The 22,487-nt window shown below is 34.8% G+C and overlaps 1 protein-coding gene across 1 annotated transcript; it reads right to left on the reverse strand.

Moving 5' to 3' along the window:
- Positions 1 to 14,048: 14,048 nt before the first annotated feature.
- On the reverse strand, positions 14,049 to 21,375 carry LOC6051264. Its single transcript, XM_038254201.1, has 3 exons — positions 20,839 to 21,375; positions 15,884 to 16,102; positions 14,049 to 15,825 (listed from the first exon to the last, which is right to left on the reverse strand). The coding sequence occupies exons 1-3, from the start codon at positions 20,839 to 20,841 to the stop codon at positions 14,794 to 14,796; spliced, it is 1,254 nt and encodes a 417-aa protein (XP_038110129.1). The 5' UTR covers positions 20,842 to 21,375; the 3' UTR covers positions 14,049 to 14,793.
- Between the last annotated feature and the right edge of the window lie 1,112 nt (positions 21,376 to 22,487).

The following is a 22,487-nucleotide window of genomic DNA, read 5'->3' on the forward strand; positions in this document are numbered from 1 at the left end:
TTAAAAAGATTTTATTCAGATTCAAATATCAGAGATATTTGTAAAATTGTTTTTGTTTGCTTATTACATGCAGGATTTAATCAAATTTCCTGAATTAAATTTTGGTAATTTTATATTGCGATTGAATGAATTTTAAAAGTATTTGGGTAGATCTCTACCAACTCACACGAAATCGGGAAAAGTTGCCCCGACCCCTCTTCGGTTTGCGTGAAACTTTGTCCTAAGGGGTAACTTTTGTCCCTGATCACGAATCCGAGGTCCGTTTTTTTATATCTCGTGACGGAGGGACGGTACGGCCCCTTCCATTTTTGAACATGCTAAAAAAGAAGTGTTTTTCAATAATTTGCAGCTTGAAACGGTGATTAGATAGAAATTTGGTGAGGGACTTTTATGTAAAATTCGACGCCCAATTTGATGGCGTACTCAAAATTACGAAAAAACGTAATTTTCATCGAAAAAAACACTAAAAGAGTTTTGAAAACTCTGCCATTTTCCGTTACTCAACTGTAAAAAATTTTGGAACATGTCATTTTAAGGGAAATTTAATGTACTTTTCGAATCTACATTGACCCAGAAGGGTCATTTTTTATTTAGAACGAAATTTTTCATTAGGACAAAGTTTCACGCAAATCGGAGACGGGTCGAGGCGTGAATTGGCGGAGAATTACCCGTTTGAAAAAAATGCTTCATAACTACTTCCTGCACTTATTTCGAACCATTATTATTTAAAAAAAATGTAATAAAAAATATCCGGCCCGCAACCGCTACAGGAAAACCAAATCTGGCCCACAGGGTCAAAAGGTTGGGCACCCCTAGTATAAGCCCAACTTGCCTAGGAACAGAACACCACTCAACTTTAACATGAAGTACCGTCATCAGGGGTGAGATTGGGTCATACAAATTTCAGCATTTTTGTATGACCCAATGTCCTACACAGAGTAACCCAGAGTGACCAGTCCGAAGAAATGTCATTAAATTTTTTGGCTCCATAAGGTTTGCTGGTATTTAACATCAATCCCTTCCCTACTAACCCCGAGTAGGCCGCGGGTAATCGGCTCCCCTCCCACTAACATTTACACACAAGATCCTCTGTAATTATTAAGTCAAATGTAATTACATAAGCCGACTCGGTCCTAATCAGGTCCCAGCACTGAAAAGGACCTAATAAAAATAATGTTATGAAAAAAAGGTTTGCTGGTAGCAGGCGTTCGATGTACCTGCGATGTACCACCAAGTGGAACCAAAAATCTGTCTTACTCTGTGGTACCGTAAAACGGGGTGACTTTGATAGGTTTGCGATTTTTCCACAAAATGAACAGTACAATTAAAATACGTACGGAATGGTTTAAAATCATACTGACCGTGGTAGAGAAATGTTCAAAGTACCTCAAAAAGAACTTTTCATAAAATTTTGAAAAGTTTAAAAAGTAAGTTTACTATAGTTAAGAAAATATTGATGAAAGTCATTATTTTAAATAGAGGTGGGCAAAATCGCTCTTTTTTAGGAGCCGCTCATTTTCGTTCGCTCATTAAAAAGAGCCGCGCTTTTGAACGGCTCTTTCGCTCTTTTTCAAAATTTTGATGAAAGGTTTTTTTTAAGATTGTGATTTTATAAGTTATTTCACATTGGACTTTTATAAATTATTTGATAAAAAAAATTAAACTGAAAGCTAGAAGATGCCCTTGAAAACCATAGGTCTTGGTGGTCTTCATGTCATGATTTCAACTCGAACCTAAAAATTCGAGTAATAAAATGGCATCCAAACTTAAATCTAGGATGCCTGAAAAATTGCATGTAATTTTAAAATTGTATTAATTTCTACATGAATTAAAATAATGCTAATATTTTATTTGGAGAAAATATTCTGTGAACTTTTTCTACATTCAGTATTACATACAGTATTCAGTACATTTTTGGTAAGATTTTAACAAATCATTTACTTTTGGGATTAATTTTTATAAGCATTGACATTTTTGGAATTGCATTTTCTATTCTCAAAAACAAATTAAATACTATTTTTTTTTGAAAATTCAATAAATTATATTTATATCAAAAAAAGCCATCTTGAAACGGTTCTTTCAAAAGACCGGAGATTAAAAAAGAACCGCGGTTCTTTTTTTGTGAGCCACGATTCGTTCGCTCTTTTCAGTGAACCGGCTCTTTGAGCGGCTCGCTCTTTTTTTGCCCACCTCTAATTTTAAACTTTCCAAAGTGTTATAATTTTCTCAATGAACATGATTTTGAATCGGAAAACGGAATGCATTTTCGGATTCTTTGGACAATTTTCCACTAGGAGAAGGTTTAATAAGTTTGTAAATAATATGTGTTTTTGAAACGCAATTTCAAAAAATCTCCGGATTTATATGCATTTTCAGTAGAACAAATTTTATACACAACAAGCCTTATGGCCTATCTACAATCACTTTACTTAGAAAATTGTACTTAGCGTAGGAATTTGAATCCATGCAAAGGAATCTGATCTTCCACAATGATAAAGTAAGCAAATTGGTGACTTGACGTATGGTTTGGAAAATTTCAAAACCTACGGCAAGTTGACGTTTCTATATCAAAGGTAAACAAACAACTGCATAGCAACGTATAACAGCCCAGCAAGTTTGCTAAGTTGATTGTAGATGACGACAGTAAGTTACGTACTATTTCTAAGCAATTTATCTGTTCTACGCAACTTAACTATTTTAAGTAAAGTGATTGTAGATATGCCATTACCCGACAAACTTCGTTCTGCCTTTTTTTCGTTTGTTGACGTTTTCAGTTTGTTTGCTTATTTAGCCTCCTGTGATCAAAATTTGATTTTACGCAACTTTTCCCATACAATCTGCGGATTCTCCGGAATCGGTTCCAGAGTGTCCAATGTGTCAATTAGTTAGCGTAAAAACCTTCCTTGAGCTTATACGAACCCAACGCAACAAAAAGCACCTCGATCTGATGCTCCGTATTGAACTGATTCGCGTTCGAACAAAACCGTCGAATTTTTTTTCATATATAGATGTGAAAACTTGTGATTCTTGCTTCGATTTCAGTATAAAATGAAATATAAATCGATAATTTCATAAACAAAACCAGTTTTACCAAATTTCAGACAAAATTCCGACTTTTTAACAAGTTTACCTAAAATTTATATGTATTTTGTTAAAAAGCTTATAAACTTAGTTAACTAATCATAAACAATGTTTTTTTTTCTTAAAAACTATATCAGCTACTTTAGTGATGGTACATTTAACGTACAAATAAAGTTTGAACATCTTAAATATGATTTTAACAAGGAAAACTAAGACTATCAAAGTCACCCCGGAATTTAAACTAAGAATTTTTAACGTAACTATTTTTCTAAACACTACTGAAAAAACTTTTTTTCAAAAATAGTGCATGGACTTTGTGTAGCCTACCCCAGTACATGTTTTAAAAATAATAATCTTGATAAAAACCTTACTTGTTGGAAAATATTCCAAAAACAAATTGAAATCCTATCAAAGTCACCCCGGTTTACGGTACCTATCTCGACAACAGGCCAATTTTTCCTAATTCTTTTTGCAAAGTTTTCCTTAGGGACCATCCATAAACCACGTGGACACTTTTTTGGGAATCTGTTACCCCACCCAATTCCATGGACAATTTTTCATACAAAAAAAACTTTTTTGTATGGATCGTGGACAATCGCCATACCCCAATTTGGGTCTCTTACCTAAAACATGACACGAAATTGCTTCAGTTATTTGATTTTCTGTAAACCAAGATGGGACAACAAAAGGATTTTCTTTCGGTTCATCGAAAAACAAAACACAGAGAGTTGCACATTTTGTAAACCATTTTTCAAATTACTTTTATTTCATAAATTAATGTATTATTCATTTCACTATGTCAACGTACTTTACTTTTTTATTCTTCTTCTTCATTATTTCTTTCATTAATTATGTTTTATCACAATGGAATATACAGTCTCAATCAATAAGAATATAGTTGTGTTTTCTTTCTCTTTTTTTCGCATTACTTTCAGTGTGTGTGTGTGTTTGTGTATTATTACTTCTTTTTTTTAGTATTGTAGTATTTGCTCTTAATTGCATTTTCATTTTACCTTACACAAATTTTCGTTTTTTTGTTTGTTTCATCAACAATTGGTAGTTTTTGTTTGTTTGTTTGTCGAAGCAGCAAAATGGAGTCAGAAGCGCGATATTCACATGAGTTTTCTTTTTTTTTCGTTTGTTTGTTGTTGGTTTGTTTCCTTTGATTTACACAGTGATAGTATTCTTTGCTTATTTTGTTGTTTGCTCTTTGTTTTTTTTTTTTTTTCTAAAATAATAAGAAATAATTAGCTGATTCTACGTACAAAACACCATTATTCCCCACACTTTGCTTGTCTTTGCCGAATGTGTGTAGAGTGTAAAATGTTGATAAAAATTATGTTTTTTTTTTTCAGAATAAAGATTTCAGTTTGAACTTTGATGAACGTAGAAAAGTGTCGTTTTATTTGTTAGTGGAAGTCCCTATCTGGTTTTAAAATTTGGGATATTTTTATTTTGCAGTGATGTGTAGGTATGGTGAGGACATTTCGATTGTATACTTGTATGTTTCATCGTGGGATTTTTTCTGCAATCACTCTACAAACACACTATTGTTGACTACGGGGTACAACACTCTGTTAGATAAATTTGTTTTGCTGCCTTTTGCTCGCGACGCGTTCTCCATTTATTGCAAGTTTTTTTCTGCGCTAAATAAAAATATCACACACTTGAAGAAAAAAAATGCGAGAGAAAAAGGCAAAACAACTTGTACAACGTGTCAAAAGTTGAAAATTCTACTTTTACTATTTTCTTTAGCTGTTTCAGCAACCTACACTGTCGGAAAGGGAATCAGAAATAAATTTGGGATCTTGAGTAAGGCACACATAAGTTTGTACTGAGAGAGGAATAAAGCTGTAGTAAAAGAAACTCTCTCAGAAAGAACACTCTCTTTACACGATTTCTCTCGTTTCTCTCAGTGGCATTTTTCCGAAAGAGCGAGCAAAGAGAGTTGCTCTCATTCTCTCTGTTTCGCGAGGAAATGAAACCACGCAAAAAGTGAGAGAGCGTCGAAATTGAACTAAATTGTAATTAAAACAAATTTGGCTTTTTATGTAGCGTTCTAACAAAGGAAGAATTAATTTTCGACAGTGTGAATCGCTGGACAACAAGCTGTATTGGATAACGACTTTTTCTTTCAAAATTTAACTGAAAAGAATTTTAAAAACTACGCATAGCTAGACGTTTTGGTTGATTCTAATAAATTCATATGTCTGTTTCTTCTCTCACAAAAGGCAGATTGTTTTCCTTCGATATTCTCGGTGATGTCTTTCAAAAGCATTTAGAAATAGTTTTACAAATTAGATAGCTGATTTTTCTTTAAGATGACTTGTTTGCAAAAAATGTTTATTTTTACTAAGATCACGACTTTTTAATAATTTGCTTGATTATACTTTTTAGTTGGCGAATTGTTTCTATCAGTAACATCGTTGAAGTTCGTTTTGCTCCAGTATGGATTTTGCTTAAGTACATTAATTTTCTGATACGGAAAATTTAGCTCGTTTTACGTTGATCCTACACAAAATATTTAAAAAATAAAATGCAAACAAAAAACTTACAAATAAATTTGTCTTATTGTCGAAATCCTAACACTCCAGACTCTCATTTTGCTTGTTGGCTTTGTTGCTTTTGCCTCTTTCTCTCACTTGATTTTTTTTGTCCATGTGTGAGTGTGCTTCTCTCTTCTTTTGTATTGCAACACAACTCTGCTTTCCGTGCTGACAGAGCGCTTAAGAGAAACTCTCTCGTGGAACGTTCGTTTTGCACGCTCTCTCTCTTCGCTCTCTTGTTGTGACAGAAAAGTACAAAAGTGCAAATCTGTCGAAGAGTGAGAGATGAGTGATTCGCCGCTGCAAGGACGGGAAAGCTCCAAATGCAGCGCAACTTTTGATAACTTTTTAAAGGCAATGACTATTATGATACAAAAATAAAGTAAGTTTAACTTTTGCAAAAAATTAAATAAAAAAAAACACTGGTTAAACAAAATATAAATTAAGCATGAATAATAAATATGCTACCACCACACACACGCACACGTTTGGTTGTTTTGTTAGTGTGTGCGTGTGTGCGTTTTCAACTTTTTCTAGATTGACTTGATGCTCTTACTTAAAGTATTGCTCTAAATTAGTTTCAGCGAGACGTTTCCCCACTCTCATTTGCAGCAAAAAACTTTTGTTTTGTGACGATCAATTTTCCGATTGACAAGGATTAGAGAAATACCGTTAAAAAAAAACAAACAAAACTAGATGCCGCACAAATACTAAACAATAACAGGCATAATATAACAAATTACGATGCGGGCTAAGCGTGTGTGAGTGTGTTTTGATGCGCGAGCGCGCGCACGTGTTCAAGCGGTACATGACTTGATTCGTGTTCGTTTTTTCGTTTATTAAACATAATAGGCAAATTCGAGTATCGAATAGGATTTTTTTTTTCTTCAAGAGTTTGAATATTCGTTCGTTCCCAATCACACGATGCTTGTTCACTTTTTTTTGTTGTTTTCCTAAAGGCTAAGGGCTACAGATAAAATAACGCGAGAAAAAAAAAACACGGTAAAAACTTGCTACCAACTAAGAACTAGAATGTTAAGATACACGTATTTGAAGCAAGGTATTTCGTAAGTATGCTCTCTCACTATTTTTATTTTTATTAACAGGCTTGTGCGCGATTCAATGTTTTTCTCTCGTTTTCAACAAGCAAGTGGTTTGGTAATGCTTTTTCGTTTGCTAACATTTAATGGGGGTTTATTATATTTTTGTTAAGATGTTGTGAGAAAACAAGTAATGGAAAATTAAAGGGAAAACTAAAACAAGTTCTTAAAAACAAAGACCATCACAGTTTAAAGAGGCAATTCTCGCCAATTGTTGAAGCGTCGAAAAATTAATCGTCACGTTGCGTTTTTTGGACGCGAAAACGAGGGGGAATTCTCGTTCGTTATTGTTATTTTTGTTTGTTTTTTGTTAACCTAGCTAGAGTTATCTTAAGATGTAGTATGGTTTTGAATGTTTTAACTTCGGAAAGGAAATTAAATTTTGAACTAAGGAAAGTGTGAAGAAGACACGAGAAGTGGTGGAACTGTTTTTTTTAATTCGCCGTTAGAATAATCTTTAAAATGCCATTTCATGTGGATACACGATTTGCTAAAACGACCAAATTTTTGTGTTGTAAGTGTTTAAACATTGTGTACACATTGCATGAGGAAATTAATTTAAAAAATATCAGAAGACTAGGCAAAGGTAAAATCCGTAGTTTGACACAGTTTATACTTTCCCATAATTTTTCAGACGGCCTACACAAAATTAATATTTAAATTTGAAATATTTTTGGAAATATTCAAATTTGAAATATTTTTGGAAATATTTAAAAGCGTTTTTTTTTCAACAGTTTTATGCGAATTTTATTTATTTATTTGAATATTGTTTTTGTTAGTAATTAACAAAAACAATGTTTCGAAAAATATTTTGAATTATTCATTTATTTCTGGCATATTTTACCTTCTAGGTCATTCGCTGCCCTATTTGATTTTTTTTTTAAATTGGGGAACGGCATGTAATTCCATCGAGCACTCGAAGTTGGGCATAGCAACACATTGGTGTTCGATCACACTTCTTAAAAGCATTTTCAAACCATATAAAGGCCGATACGGAGCTCGGAAGGAACGCAAAACTTTTATAAAAAAAACTTAACAGGTTTGTTTTTTTTTTGAAATTAAGTAATCCAGAGGGAAAAGAGTAACAATTATCGTTAAGAATCATTAAGGCAGAAAAAAATCAAAAGCTTTACAAATTTTATTCCGAAATTTCGAAACTTTGTTTTCATTGAGATATACAAAAAAGATTAAAATCAGAAATTTAAAAATACAAATGCATAAAAATTCAATAAAATAAAATAACAAAATTTCAAAATTTAAATCAAAAGTTTATTTTCGAAAAAGGTTTATAAGCTATTGTTTTCTATTGTTTATAGGACTTTTTCAAATCAAAAATCTAGAAATATCTAAAAATCTCAACATTAAAAAAATGTCACTGTGAAAAATGTTGCAGTCAAATTATTTCAAAATTAAAATTTACAATGTTCATACAACATCAAAAATTCAAACATTTGCTTCCATTGAAAAATTCTGAGAAATTATAATTTCAGAAAGAACAATAGATTAAGAAATTTGTTTCTTATCTCAAATTAATAATTTTCTAGCGGTAATAATAATTTAACTTAATAATTTCTAAATGTGATAATTCGAGAATTTAGGGATTTTAGAATCAGGAAATTCAAGCATTTTTTAATTAGGAAATTTAAGAATTAAGGAATTCAAGAATTTAAGAATTAAATGATTTGTAAATAAATAAAAAATAGTTTCTTTTATTCACGATTTCTGAATTTTAATTTTTTTGGATTTTTAAGATTTTAAATTTTACATTTAAAATTTTCGGATTTTTAATTTTTTTCAGTTTTTAAATTTCTGAGTTCTTAAATTTTTGCATTTGTGTTTAATTTTTTAATTTTATCATTTGAATATTTTATTTTTTTTCTCCCAAAAATCTTAAGCGCGGTTTGTTAAAAATTGCAAACTTAAAGGCCACGTGGTTTATGCACGATCTCATGACTGCAATCAAATGATTGCTGTCACCGCAAAGCACCGCATGAGGAGGAAAAAGAGAGGCAAGAAGCGAGAGCATGTACCTTCGTCTCGAGCTCGGTTCCATTCGCTTCAACTTCGTGTGCGTTCACTGTCGGTCGTGATCGATGATGAATGCTTTCTCATTGGCGAAAATCCGGCAACACGGGTTTAAGTTTTTTTTTAAAGAAATATTGAAGAAAAAGTATTTAAATTGTTCTGGAATTACTTTGCCGGAATTATTTTTTATAATTTTTATAAACAAAGACATTTAAAATGAAGTTTTTTTTAAACCATTATACCTGAACTATTTTTTTCTAATCAAAAATATCTCAATCAATATCTTTACAAATGTCGAATCCACATGAAATGGCAAACACACAATAGAGAGGCAATTTCAGAAATAAAGAATGACTTGAAAAGATTTTTTTTTTCAGTGTGACAGCGGCACGCGAGAGAATGTTTCTAATTTAGACCTTCTTTTTTATTCGTTGTGAGGCGAACATTTAGTCTAAAAATATTGTATTGAGCACACACGTTCTTAAACTTTAGTTTTTTTCTGACTTTTTTTTACGCACTATTTATGGATGATTTGTTATTGGGTGGCTTTATTGTTTGGTAGAGAAAAATAACAACAAAAATAATAATAAAAAGAAGAATGGTTGCTCTACACACACCCGCGTTCATCTCTCCACAACGATTTTTTTCAGTTCTTCCGATTCCGATTTGTTTGTCTCATTTTCAAAAAAGAGACCCGTCATTACGTTATATCAGTTAGGCATATATTGTTGTTCTTATAGTAAAGTAAGTTTTTGTTGTTGTTTGTTTTTGAAACTCATGTCTATCTGGTTAAAAAGATCTTCTTCTTCCATCTTTGTGTAGCTCTATCAATTCGTCGTGACAAAAACAGAACACTGAAAAAAAGAACACGCGCACATTTATCTATGATACCTTTTAATGCTTCGTGGTTGTTTTTGTTGTTGTTTTTATTGTTGGTGGTGTGATTATGTGCATTGATTTACGCTCTCTTTCTCTCTCATTTCCGTCTTCCTAATCGCTAATATGACTTTTTTGTTTGTTTGTTGGTTTTTGCTTAAAATTCTACTACACTTTTTCTTCTTTTTTGTTAATCTTCTCTAGGAGAGCACGACGAATGTTTTAGAAACGGAGCTGCTGCCTGGTTTAGACAAGAAAAACGATTTTTTTTTTGTTTATTTGGAAGCATCTTTCCTCATTCTCTCTTATTGTTCCCCATTTAGTTTTAAGTTTTAGTTTAGTTTTTTTTTGTTGAATACAGCTCTGAGCGGCTTACACGAATTTTAGTGTGAGTATTGGGTTTGTTTAACGACTTTTTCTTCGTGTGTGTCATCTTAACGATTACTTTTCAGACTAAATATCAAACACAGGGAGGAAAAAAACACATGTTTTCTTCTCTCAAGGAATTAAAAAAGTACTAGATTTTGGCATTGTCATTAAACTGCTTGCGTTTTAGTCACAGATTCGTTCTGTGTGCTTTTGTTTGTTTTGTTATTGGTTTTTTTTTCTGTGAGTCCCTGAAAAATGGCAAGTAAGCTGAAATCTCATTTCTACGACCGACATCTGTGGGTGTGTGTTTGTGTTTAGGTTGACTCTGGTTTTCTATTTGGTGTGTAAGTTTGTAAGGGTAAAAAGGAAATTCGTCGTGACTCGTGAGCGCGAGCACTCGCTACTAATAATACAGTGTTGTTGTTTTTATCAATTTGATTTCTTTTCGTACACTCACGATGATGCTACCTTTTTTTTTTTTATTAATTCTTACTTTGTTTACTGATAAGATGCACAGCTGGCGCGCTTCGTTTCGTTTGTTTAAAGCTCAAAACACACATGGTTGTTATTTGATTTTTTTCTTTTATTTATTCGTTACAGCCAAGGTTGGTAATGATGATATTGTGACGATGGTGGTAACGATGCCGTAGTCATCGAACCACGATTATTTCACCGGCAATAATTTACAAATTCGATTGAACTATAGTTTTTTTTTTATCAAACCCTTTCAAAATTTCACAATTGTTCCTCAACTCCTTTTTTGAATGATGCAGTTTTGTTCAAGTTCAATTCACAGAATCCTCTCTGCGGTAAACACAACGTAGTAGGGCTGGCCGCTCTTATTTTAAACTTTATTTTTGGGTTTACTCTAATGCAAATATCATTAATAGTTAATAATTAACAAATATAAGGCTCCAATAAAAAAAAAACTGTATCTTTAAAGAGGTTTTCTGATCGATTTGGTGTCTTCGGCAAAATTGTAGGTTATGATCAGGACTTTAAAAAACGGTTCGCAGAACAACAATTTACCGATGTTTTAATTGAGTTTTATGTACAAAAATTTAAACTCTCAAAAACAAAAAAAATAATTTGATTTTCGAAGAAAAAAAAAACATAAATAATTGTCAAACAAATTTATCAAAATCAAAAATCAAAGGGGTTTCAACATAACCTCAAATGACCGGGTCTGATCTCCACGAAAGAGTGTGTCTGAATATCCTTGACAAAAGCCTGCAATTTTTTTTAAACATATTTTTTTGTGTATTTCAGAACAAATTAAATACTATATAGATGAAAAAAAGGAATCAACCACCTATAACAATTTCCTAAAAACAATTTTGACGTTGATTTTAAATGAGCGTCAATGTCGTCTAATTAGTTTTAAATGTTGCAAAATGAAACTTTTGTGATTTTCTATTCTTTATAATAACAATAATTTGGAAATTTCATAATCAAGAGTAACCGTTTGAAGGGCTAATAACACATATTTTATACATTTTAAATGTTGAATTTGATTAGTTTTGATTTGATTTCGAAAAAAGCCGATTTCATGAAAGTTTAATTTTTCAACAATGAGAATCGAACCAATAGTTTCCGAGATATCGCGAGTTGTAAAAAGAGGACGCCCAATGAGAATCTTGGCTCGAGCTTCGAGTCGATTAAGGCTCGATCTCGAGCCAGATCAACTCGAGGCTTGAGTCAAAATTTTCACTGTGTCTATTTAGTAACACTGAGAAAATCCAATTTTTTCACAATATTTGAACTTTTGGAGGATTTATCTCGGCAACCAGCAGTTCGACCCACAAAGCAAATAAAAACAAAATTAAGGAAGTTTTGCAGTGGTGCCCTTCCTTTATGAAGTAAAAATATTAAAAAATGAATAAAATAATTAAACTGAGACTGCCTAAATATAAAAACGGTCAAGAATAGAAAAAAAATGCAAAATAATTTCCGATTGCAAATTTGATTTGGCATCAGATTCTTTTTTGTTTGGCAAAATTTTATATTTTTTGAAAAAAAAAAATGAATATCTCCAGAACCAGATTTTGCACTAATCTTAAATCTATGATTTTTAGTATCCTTTTTAAACATCAACAAATTTTAAAGTGTTTCAAGAAAAGTCCTAATTTACACACAAGATCCTGTGTAATTACTCTTAGCTTTAAGAAAAATTTAATTACAAAAGCCGACTCGGTCCTAACCAGGTCCCAGCACCAAAAAGGACCTAATAAAAATAATTTTATGAAAAAAAAGAAAGGTCCTAACCATAACCTCCAACTTTGCCGATTATGCCCACTTTCATCAAGAGCGGAGTAAAAGAGGTATTACATTATGGCAAATAAACAAACAAATGCGCACTTTTTGACGGTTTGCCTGCATTTGTTCGCAGAAACGTCAGCCTGCATACATTTTGCTTTGTTTGCGAGTTTGTTTGTTTATTTGCCATAGTCTAATACCTCCTTAGACGAATTTCATTCAAATCTGACATATGCTCCATTATCCAGCCTCCGGCTGAAAAACTCTATAATAAAGAATAAAAAAACATATGCTCCACTTACTCATTTCTGAGTACCTACTGATAGCGATATTTTTTTTTTTTAAATAAGCAATAGATATCGCAAACAAATGCTATTGCAATAAATTTGGAAAAGTAACAGCATTTTTGAGCCAATTTTTTGTTCAAAACACAGTTTGTACTTAATTATCCGATGTAATCGTAAAATTTTCATAATGGACAATCGAATCATGATATTTATATAAAGTCACAAATTACTAGCTTTTCAATCTCTAGATTTTTTTTGAAAAGGTCGTATAAGCTATGGTGTTGTATATGTTTATAGGTCCTTTTTTAAAAACTCTAGATTTTTTCTATTTGCTTTAAGAGTGAAAGTCTTTTTTTTAATTGACGGCACGGATTAAAAAAAATAATGCAAAATTTAAATTCTTCTGACCCATACATATTACCGACAGTTTTAAGGTTTGGAAATATTACTTATTTTATGTGACTTTGCCAATGTTTTTGAAATGTATTTTTTCAGGGGTCAACTTTGGCTGTGTTTTTTTAAATATAATGATTTCCAAAATTTGTTTGCATTTGCAGTATTTGTTTGTATGTTCCAGACTTTGTCTCTAGAAATATGTCTAAATAATCAAAAAAATAATGATATCATTCTATTGCAGGAAGTTTCAAAAACGCGCAAAAAAAAGTTAAATTAATGGTGAAATTGTGAAAAATACTAAAAAGAAAAAAAAATCAGAAACAAATATAAACTGAACAAGAAAAATCCAAATCAAAATATTGAAAATTAAAAAAACATAAAACAAGATAAGTAAAGATTTTTGTAGAAGAGAAGTGGCTCAAAATTACCTTCTGAACAAGGGAAAACCCAAATTTTGTCATTTGAATTGGTGAAACAGATTTACGAACAGCATGAAAAAGAATATAAAAAGAAGATTCGTTTCAAAAGGCTTTCATTTTTTCTTGATTGTTTTCGCTATTGCTGCTGTCGCTTTGAAATCCATTTCTTACCAACTGCAAACTTTTTTTTCACAAAAACATGAATTGAGCAACAGTTTTTGACATTTTCAAAAAAATTGTTTTGTTTGGTTCATTTTAGTTCATAATATTACAACCGATGAAATTACCGAGGATCGTCGAAAATTTTCATCGATCATCAACCTTTGCCACTCACGGTGAGCCCCTCCCACGTGCAATAAAAACTTTTGTTTACATTTTAACTTTATTGTATCTCGCTAGATCGCTCTCCGCCAACCCTGCTTTTTTCCGCAATTCTCTTCGCATTTGGTAATAAAAAAAATATACACACACACAGATCTAAACGATATTCTCCTAACTGTTAAAAGATTTAGGGGATGGAAAACGATATTTTCACTTTTCTCTCTAGCTTTACTTCAAGGCTGTGCCGTTATTTTGTTTTGCGTGTGTGTGTTTATGTTAGTGATAAGGGGGTATAATTAAAGTATTACGTTTTCAAACTTACAGTTTCGCGCGTTTCGCCTGACGTTTTTTCGATCTTAAACTCAATTTTTGTTTTGCGTGATTGACTATTATGAGATCCTTGCTCGTGCTAATTTTAAATCTTCTTCTTTTTCTCTCGTTTTGTTTAGGTAAAAAACATTCTATCATGATATTTCTCCTCTCACACAAAATAGGACGAAAACTGGTCGATTTTTTGCTTTGCTTGTCTAACTCACTAATTGGTTGCCCTCTTTTGTATTGTTTTCTTTCGTTTTTTTTTGCTTTGTTTCGTGGGGTAATTCGACACATACAGAGAAAAAAAATAGAGTAATTAAATACGGCTAGCACTGATAGTATAAAAATGTTAAGAGCTTTTAACAATGTTTTTCTTTCCTTCTTTTTTTGGATTCTGATTAGAAATAAACAGTCGATAATAATAAATAACTAAAATTCAACATTAAATTTTCTTAAGCAAAGGTCAATTATTCTAAAAAATATATCTGCCTGCGCGCGCGCGCGAGCGCGCCTTCACGGGAGGGTTTTATGTATAATAGTTACAACGATTTTGTAGGCTTGCAGTGTTTAAATATCTCGTAAAGGTAAACAAAAAAATATGTAATGTTTGTTGTTGGTTCAGCAACCACACTCGACTCCCTTCGCGTTTCGCTAATTGCCTAATGTCGCTTCCGTAATAAAAAAAAGTAATAAAAACGCGTATTTTTGTTTCGTTGGAAATTATCGCCGCGGGTTCCCACACAATAGCCGCGCGCGCCGTCAAAGCAACTCAAAGAGGGGGAATACTCACGTGCACGGCGCCTTACATCATGGTCTTGTAGTAGGCAAACATGTTGCTGTTGTTGGCGGAACCCTTGCCGCTGAAGTTGGCCAGGCTCTGGTTGGCGGCGAGGGCAGCGGCCATCGCGTTGAAGCCTCCGCTCGATTGGCCGTAGCGCAGCTGGGACTGGTGGTTCTTGGAGAAGAACTGCTGCTGCTGCTGCTGGTAGTTGTTGAACTTGCCGCCGCTGAAGTTGTTTTGGAGTTGCTGCTGCTGCTGATATGTTTTGTGGTTGTTGTACGTGCCGGTGCTGCTGCTGCCGAGGAAGTTGGCGCCTCCGCGGTTGGAATCTCTTCCAAAGAGAGGGGCCGTCGCGTTGTTGCCTCCGCCGTTGCGGAAATACTGATTGCCTGCTGCTCCGAACGTCTTGCTGTTAAATGCATTGGCCGCGGCGGCGTTCATCTTATCTCTACTGTTGGCAATACTATTCAAGTTGTTCCACTGGAGTTGTTGTTGCGGCTGCTGCGGCTGTGGCTGCTGTTGCGGGAAGGCGGCCGCCAAGCTGCCCTGGCCCATGGTCGCCGTCGGGCCGCTGCTCGTGAGGGACGTCCCGTTGACCGGGTAGCGGAAGTCGCACCGCTTGCAGCCCACCATCGTGTACTCCTGGATGTGGCCGTTCGCGCCCAGCCGGTGGTACTGCGAGCGATTGTCCAGGAAGAAGTGGATGTTGTCGTTCTCCGGCAGCTGGGCAAACTGCAGCCGGAAGTGGTTCGGCGCCGTCAGGTTGTCCATCAGGTTGAGCACGTCGCGCCCGCCCAGCACCAGCTTGCACTCCTTGGGCGGCTCGGGCAACTCCGGTTCGTCCACTTCCACCACCTCTTCACTGCTCTCCTGCTCCGACGAAGCGCCGCTGCTGCTTTCGCTCTCGGACGTCGACGACAGCGAAGATCTCGCCGACGATTCCGAGCTGCTGCGTGACGAGTCCTGCACGATCGTCGCCTCCGATGGCAGCGGAGAACTGGCCGCGGGACATTCCACTTCCTCCGTCGGAGTCGTCGGTGGCGAGGTTGACTTCTACAAAGCAAAACCGAAATCATCATCAAACTCAACAAACCTCCCCCCCACCACTCACCTTCATCTCGTCAGAGTCCAGCGAGCTGACGCCACTCGACTCGCTGCCCACCGGCGACACCAGCTGCTGCTTGCTCTTGTTGTGGGTTCCGGCTGCTGCCGCGGCCGCCGCCATCACGCCTCGGCAGTCGACGCTCAGCGGCGAGATCGGCGACAGCAGCCCGAAGCCGTCCATCAGGTCGGCGACGGTCGTCAGCGGGACCGCAATGTTGAGGGCCATCTGGGAAAAAAAGGAACAAATTTAGCCAAAACTGCGTCATTTTCGCGTTGCAACAAATGAGAGTGGAAAAATTTAGCGCGACGCGCTGATAAGAGATAATCACAACACAAATAGTAGGCCACCAACACAGAAAAAAATCAGCAAACTTCACCCCGAAAGAACTTTTTTTTTCCTTCAATCAATGAAAGACATTTGCGGGTGGTGACGGACGAACAGAAACAGAAGAAAAAAAAATATGCAAAACAGCAGAAGGGAAATAAAAATAGCCAATGATTACGTTGGCAGAAACAAAAACGAACAAAAAAAAAATTAGAGAAAGAAACGCAAAAAAAAACATGCCAAGGCAAAGATCTCACCTCCACACAAGAAGGGGGTAGAGCACAGCTTGCTGGTGGGTGTGTTGCGTACGCGTGCGAAAGTATGTTAGAACAGTGGGTTGCCGTGTTTTGAGATTATATCTTGACTTTTTTTTTATAAGGTCCTATAAACAAATGTAAACATTGAGTGTATCCCTTTCACACCTTATGTCAAAGTCCATCGGAGTAAGCGGGATACACTCAATGTTTACATTTGTTTATAGGACCTTATCAAAAAAAAGTCAAGATATCAAGTATCAAGTCTTTGGATTGCTTTGATCGATAGTTTTGACAAAATGTCTAACCAAAAAAATAAAATAAACAAGGTTCATTTAGTAGGATCGCAAAAATAAGTCCTTCATGTATCAGCGTTGCTCGGAAGGCTCGCCAGCTAGTGAATTTGCATTAGATTCGACAACTCATACGCGTTTATCGCAATAGGATCTATGAGAACCTTCTCAAAATTGGCACTGTGAGGTAGGATAGTTATGAAAGCTTAAAAATTAAGGCGACAGATTAACAATGCACAGTGGTCCAGATCGCAAAATTAAGTGGAAAATGGATTTTCCAAAAAATGGATAAGTTTTGGAGCATTGGTGTCTTCAGAAGAGTTATGATGATTTTTCATGGAAACCCAAAATATGACCAAAAATCGATTTTTCGACACTTTGGGTCAATTCTGAGGGCAGATTCAGATTCAGCGGGCAAAATTACATGGAAAAACTGGACATTTTTCGAATTTCGTTAGGGTGGTCCCATATGATTTTCCCTTGAAAAATTAGACTTTTTCAAATGAAGATATCTCGATTTTAAAGAAAAACACCTCTGAGATTTTTTCAGCGTTTGTAGTGCTAGATATCCTCTTTCAAATGCAACCTGGTGCTTAAAATTTGGCTTGCGCCTTTTCGAGATATTTAAGTTTTAAATTTGCATCTTTTTTACCTTAAAATCGCTGTAACTTTTGCCCCTTAAGTCCAAATTGACTTGTCAGATAATAAAAATGTTTGATTTTTAGAGCTCTAAAAGTGCTCCGAATACCACTTTTCTCTAAAACTTAACCCAGAATTGCCACGTTAAAAAAACTGATTTTTGAAGGTTTGCTCAGATGCTTTCTATAAATTTGGTCGTAGAAGGCGTAGATTACGAGAAAAAATTTTGGTGTCTTCGACAAAGTTGCTTGGATTGGCAAGCCCGTCAACTTTTTAGAAGACGAAAAAATTCCCAAAAATATTCTTGTAAAGTTAGATTTCCAAATCACCCTAATCGTGAACCACCCTAATTTTCAACCAAACCAAAAGTTGCCCCTTTCCATATGCAACAACTCTTCTGAAACTTATCCATTTTTTGGAAAATCCATTTTCCACTTAATTTTGCAATCTGGACCACTGTGCAATGTAAGTAGTAGTAATAGATCTATTATTTTCAATAAATGATCATTTTTTGCCAATTTTGCACCTAGGGGTAATATACCCATTTGAAGCCTAAAAAGCGGTCGTGTTTGAATGATGCTTGATAATCTGGATTGTTCCTTGAAATTCACTAAAACCAAGTACACCAACGAGTAGAGCAACTTTTTGTGAACATTTCTGTTTATTTTCACTTTTATTGAAAGTTATGCTATTCCTTTTACAATCATTTAAAAAAAATAATCCCAAATGCATTCTAATCAGTCGAGTGCATTGGGCCACGCCCATTTTCCTATTTTCATCTTAGTTCTTTTTTCTTCCAGCGCTCTTTTGGATCTGCTTAGTGCTGCCAAAATTGATTAAATTTTAAGCGAACACTCACGGAAAGTAACATTTATAGAGAAAATTTCCTGGCATCACTGGCTCACTCTAACAGGCGCTGCTGGTGGTGTTGGTGGCCACCCTTTGTTCTTTATTTTCCTTCGCTCCTTGCTCGGTTTTCTTCAGCCTTCGATTGGAATGGGTAGTCAAAATTGAAACGTCAAAAGATTTAACGCGTTTGTTTTTTTGATGGCGCTTGCTAATTATTTAAATTTCGGGATTATTTTTCAAGTGAGTGACTAAGTAATGGGCAAAAGAACATATTTCCGGTAGTTGGAAGCAATTTTATATTTTAAGCGCTTTGAAATCGTTAGCGCAAGTGAAAAGATATTGATGGCGACTTTCGTTAAGCAGTTAATCTCTGATCTTGCGTGTTGATGTGTGTGCCACCAAAATGATGAGAAATGGTCACGCAAAATAGAAATTATGATCAAAAGTACATTAAATTTGATCTTTTTGACCAGTAAATGGCATACATTTGCGTGCTTACTCGAGGCGGTGCTGTTGCTGGTAAGTTTATAGCCTAAATAGTATTCTTGGCGCTTTAACCGAGCATCAAACTTTCCATATGACGAAGATAGGTGTTTGATTAGAAAGGGTATATTTCCCCTAATGCTCATGTATGCCCAATACAAATTCTTATCGATTACTAATTATTCAACTGTTCATGTATTTCCACAACCAAATATGAATTTCCAGACCGAAATTTACTGTTTTTTTTTTAATTTCAAAATATAAAAATTCCCGGTATGGACGCACTATTTTCCAGGATGCTTTCTTTGAACAGATGGAAATAGAAAAATTTTTCATATAGAAATTGCCAAAAAACCACCCAATAACGTTTTTTTTCAACATTTTTATTTTTAAAACCGCTGTATCTTCACAAAGATTGGACGTACGACAATGGTCAATATGGAGACTTCTATGTAAAATTGTCTGGGGAATCGATTCCCACTATCGGTTATCAGAACAAAAACAGTATTAGTAAATCATTTTTGTATTTTTCGTGAGTCTTTTTCAAACAGCTCATTCTATTTCCTTAAAAAAATTGAACTAGAAAAAACGTGACATCACCTTAAAATATAACTTTTAAACTTAAAAATCAAAAACATCTCATAGAAGTGGCGTGTATTTTTATTTCAGTGTTTTTTTTTCAGAAAGCTCTTTCAATTTCGTACAAGTTTGTCTTTGACCACTTCTCGATACGATGCAACGGCTTCAAGATACTGTAATTTTCAATTCAATTCAATTGTGTTTTTATTAGAATTTAACTGTTCTGCTCCAGGATGTTACATTTGCAATTCAGAGATTTGGAGAACCTTTCAACTGAGATCAATTCATAAGCCTTTGCAGGGAGGATACATATTTCTACGTTTAGATTTTGCTAACTGGGTGTTCTTTTAGGGAAAATAATTTTTGAGAAAAAACCCTATATCTATGATACTGCAATTTTTAAATTACAAAATACAAAAATATTTAAATAACTTACGACCTTCTCAAATATTATTTTCGAGTATTATTGGCTCCATATACACAAAAATGGCTTATATGAGCTTAGTAAACATTTCTACAAAGTTTCATTGAAATCGGAGAGGATCGGGGAAAAAAGTATAAGAAAAATTCCTGATTTGAGCTGGAATTGCTCCAAAGTATAATGTATGATCTGCTGATTATTTGTACGGGTATCCAAAGTTTGATTGATTGATTTATTGATTTTTTATTCGGCCACCAATCTTTATTTTAGACTTACGGGTGCACAGCAACCAAGGAAGTTGTTGTCTTCTTATTCCAAAATTGTCAAACTTACGGACCCAATCCTGCAACAACGGGATTGTAAAATTAGTCAAACTTTATTGTAAATTACTCTGTGGACAGTACTTTAGGGGATGAATAAAAAAGTATGTCAATAGTACCCGTAGTTTTGGAGATACTAAAATGTCTGTAACAAAATTCTAGGTGCAAAAGCTCTGGTTGATGTGTACCGTTACGAGAAGTAAGTACTGCAATCTAGAATCTCCATCCTCCCTAAGCTTAGCAAGATTGTGCATTTTTATGGAATAAATCAGAATTCGAGACATTCGACATCCACATCCTCATTGTTACTTTTGTTAAACCATCTTTTAAATATTTTTTTTGTTTTTCAACAGTTTCAATAAAACTATAAAAAATGTCTATAAAAAAATCATGACTTGTTTTTGATATTCAACATAATTATCAGAAGAATACAAATTACCCTTCATATAATATCATGCCATCTATCCTAGAGAGATCCTTTCCCGCGATAGAAGAGCATCATCATCGTCATCTGTTGCCTTCTCCCATCAGAAGGAACCATGTTGATGACGATCGCCCAAGATAAACCACCGTGTGAGAGTGCGTGTGTGTCGGTGTACGTTCGAACCCAAATACCGATAGAAAAAGACACACCGTGCGTGTGTGTGTGTCGGTGTGTACGTCGACGACAAAAGGAGGAAAAGAAAAATGGTCGTCGTCGCTCGAAAGTGAAGAAAAAAGAAGGTTTCACACTCGAATCGGTTCTTGAGGCGTCATTCAACACGTGTCACACCGGTGGTGGGTTCCGGTGGCCACTCACCATTTATGGTCGATGCTGCTAGCTGCGCTGGGACAATCCTAGAGAGGGGTGGGGAGGAAGCAGGTCCGGTCCTCACGCACGTTCCGAAAGCTCCAGTTTATTCCCGTTTTTACGCGGTTGCTTTCGTAGCTTCGTGGGGCGCCTCTGGTTCTGGTAGCAGGTTCTCGCGGTGTTACTACTCTGTTGCCTTCGCCAGCAACGGTCCGGGCGGGGGGAAGGAAACGGGCACACGGATTTTTGGTCGAGGATTTTCTTTTTCTTCTTTTAGGAGGATGTCTTCCTACGTTTTGAATTTTGCACTACTTTTGCGTTTAAAATTTTTGCGTCGTCGACACTTTCGACCACTTTTCCGCGCTGGCGAGGCTCTGGAGCTTTTTTTTACGGGCTATCACACGATCCGTACTATTTCACGCACGCACGAATATCTGGAATTTTCCTACTACGCTTCTTTTTTCTTCTTCGGGCAGCAATTTCCCAACTCGCAGTTTCGACTTCTGACTGATTGTGTGTTTGTCGTGAAAAAAGTACGACCTAACTGTCAGTGGTGCCGGAATTTCAAACAGAAGTCTGTACGGTATCGTTTTTTAGCCTTGAAGCTGTCAAAATGGTGCGTGCAAACTTTTTGATGATTTTATTTAGCATGATTTTAACCAATCAATAAAAAAGATTAAACTTCGTTGAATCAAAAACGTTAAAACTTTTTAAAATCGAAAAATAACTTCATAAATAGCACACAATGGATTCGATTTAGACTTTGTACCGATTATTTCTCACCAGCATACAGATTTTGATTGACGTTGTGGTTGTGTGACTGCCGCTCAACAGCTGCGTTTGTTGTGAGTGTTGGTTCTTTCAGTCTGGATACAAAATGGCTGCGTTCTGTGCTGTGATGATTGAGGAGAGGCAAGGTTCATAAAATGAAAAAGGTAATCTTTAAAGACAAAATCTCGACTTTTTTTTATTAGGTCCTATAAACATATGAAAGACAATAGCTTATAGGACCTTTAAAAAAAACTCTGGAAATTATGCCAAAAAATTGAAACAAAGATAAATAAAAACATGAATGCCAAAATACACTCAAACCCCGATGGTTTGACACCAACTGTTGTCAAGCGAACGGGGTCACTTTTTAGTTTGACTTTGACCAACCAACGGAGTACAACGAGGGATACAAATTAAAAAAGTGTTAAAACGAACACTCACCGGGGGTTGAGTGTTCAAAAATACAAAAATACAAAAATACAAAAATACAAAAATACAAAAATACAAAAATACAAAAATACAAAAATACAAAAATACAAAAATACAAAAATACAAAAATACAAAAATACAAAAATACAAAAATACAAAAATACAAAAATACAAAAATACAAAAATACAAAAATACAAAAATACAAAAATACAAAAATACAAAAATACAAAAATACAAAAATACAAAAATACAAAAATACAAAAATACAAAAATACAAAAAAAAAAACAAAAATATAAGTGCTTTTGATTGCCTCAAAAAAATTAGTGAATGACAGCTGTAACTAAAAAACAAGTTTATTGGGCCTTGGATCTATAATAGTGCATACTTCTATTTCAATGAATCTCCGTAAAAAAAAATCAAATCATAAATTTAAATCCATGTTACCTCATATTTGGA

This window comes from Culex quinquefasciatus, chromosome 2 (assembly GCF_015732765.1).
Source record: "Culex quinquefasciatus strain JHB chromosome 2, VPISU_Cqui_1.0_pri_paternal, whole genome shotgun sequence".
NCBI classification, from domain to species: domain Eukaryota; kingdom Metazoa; phylum Arthropoda; class Insecta; order Diptera; family Culicidae; genus Culex; species Culex quinquefasciatus.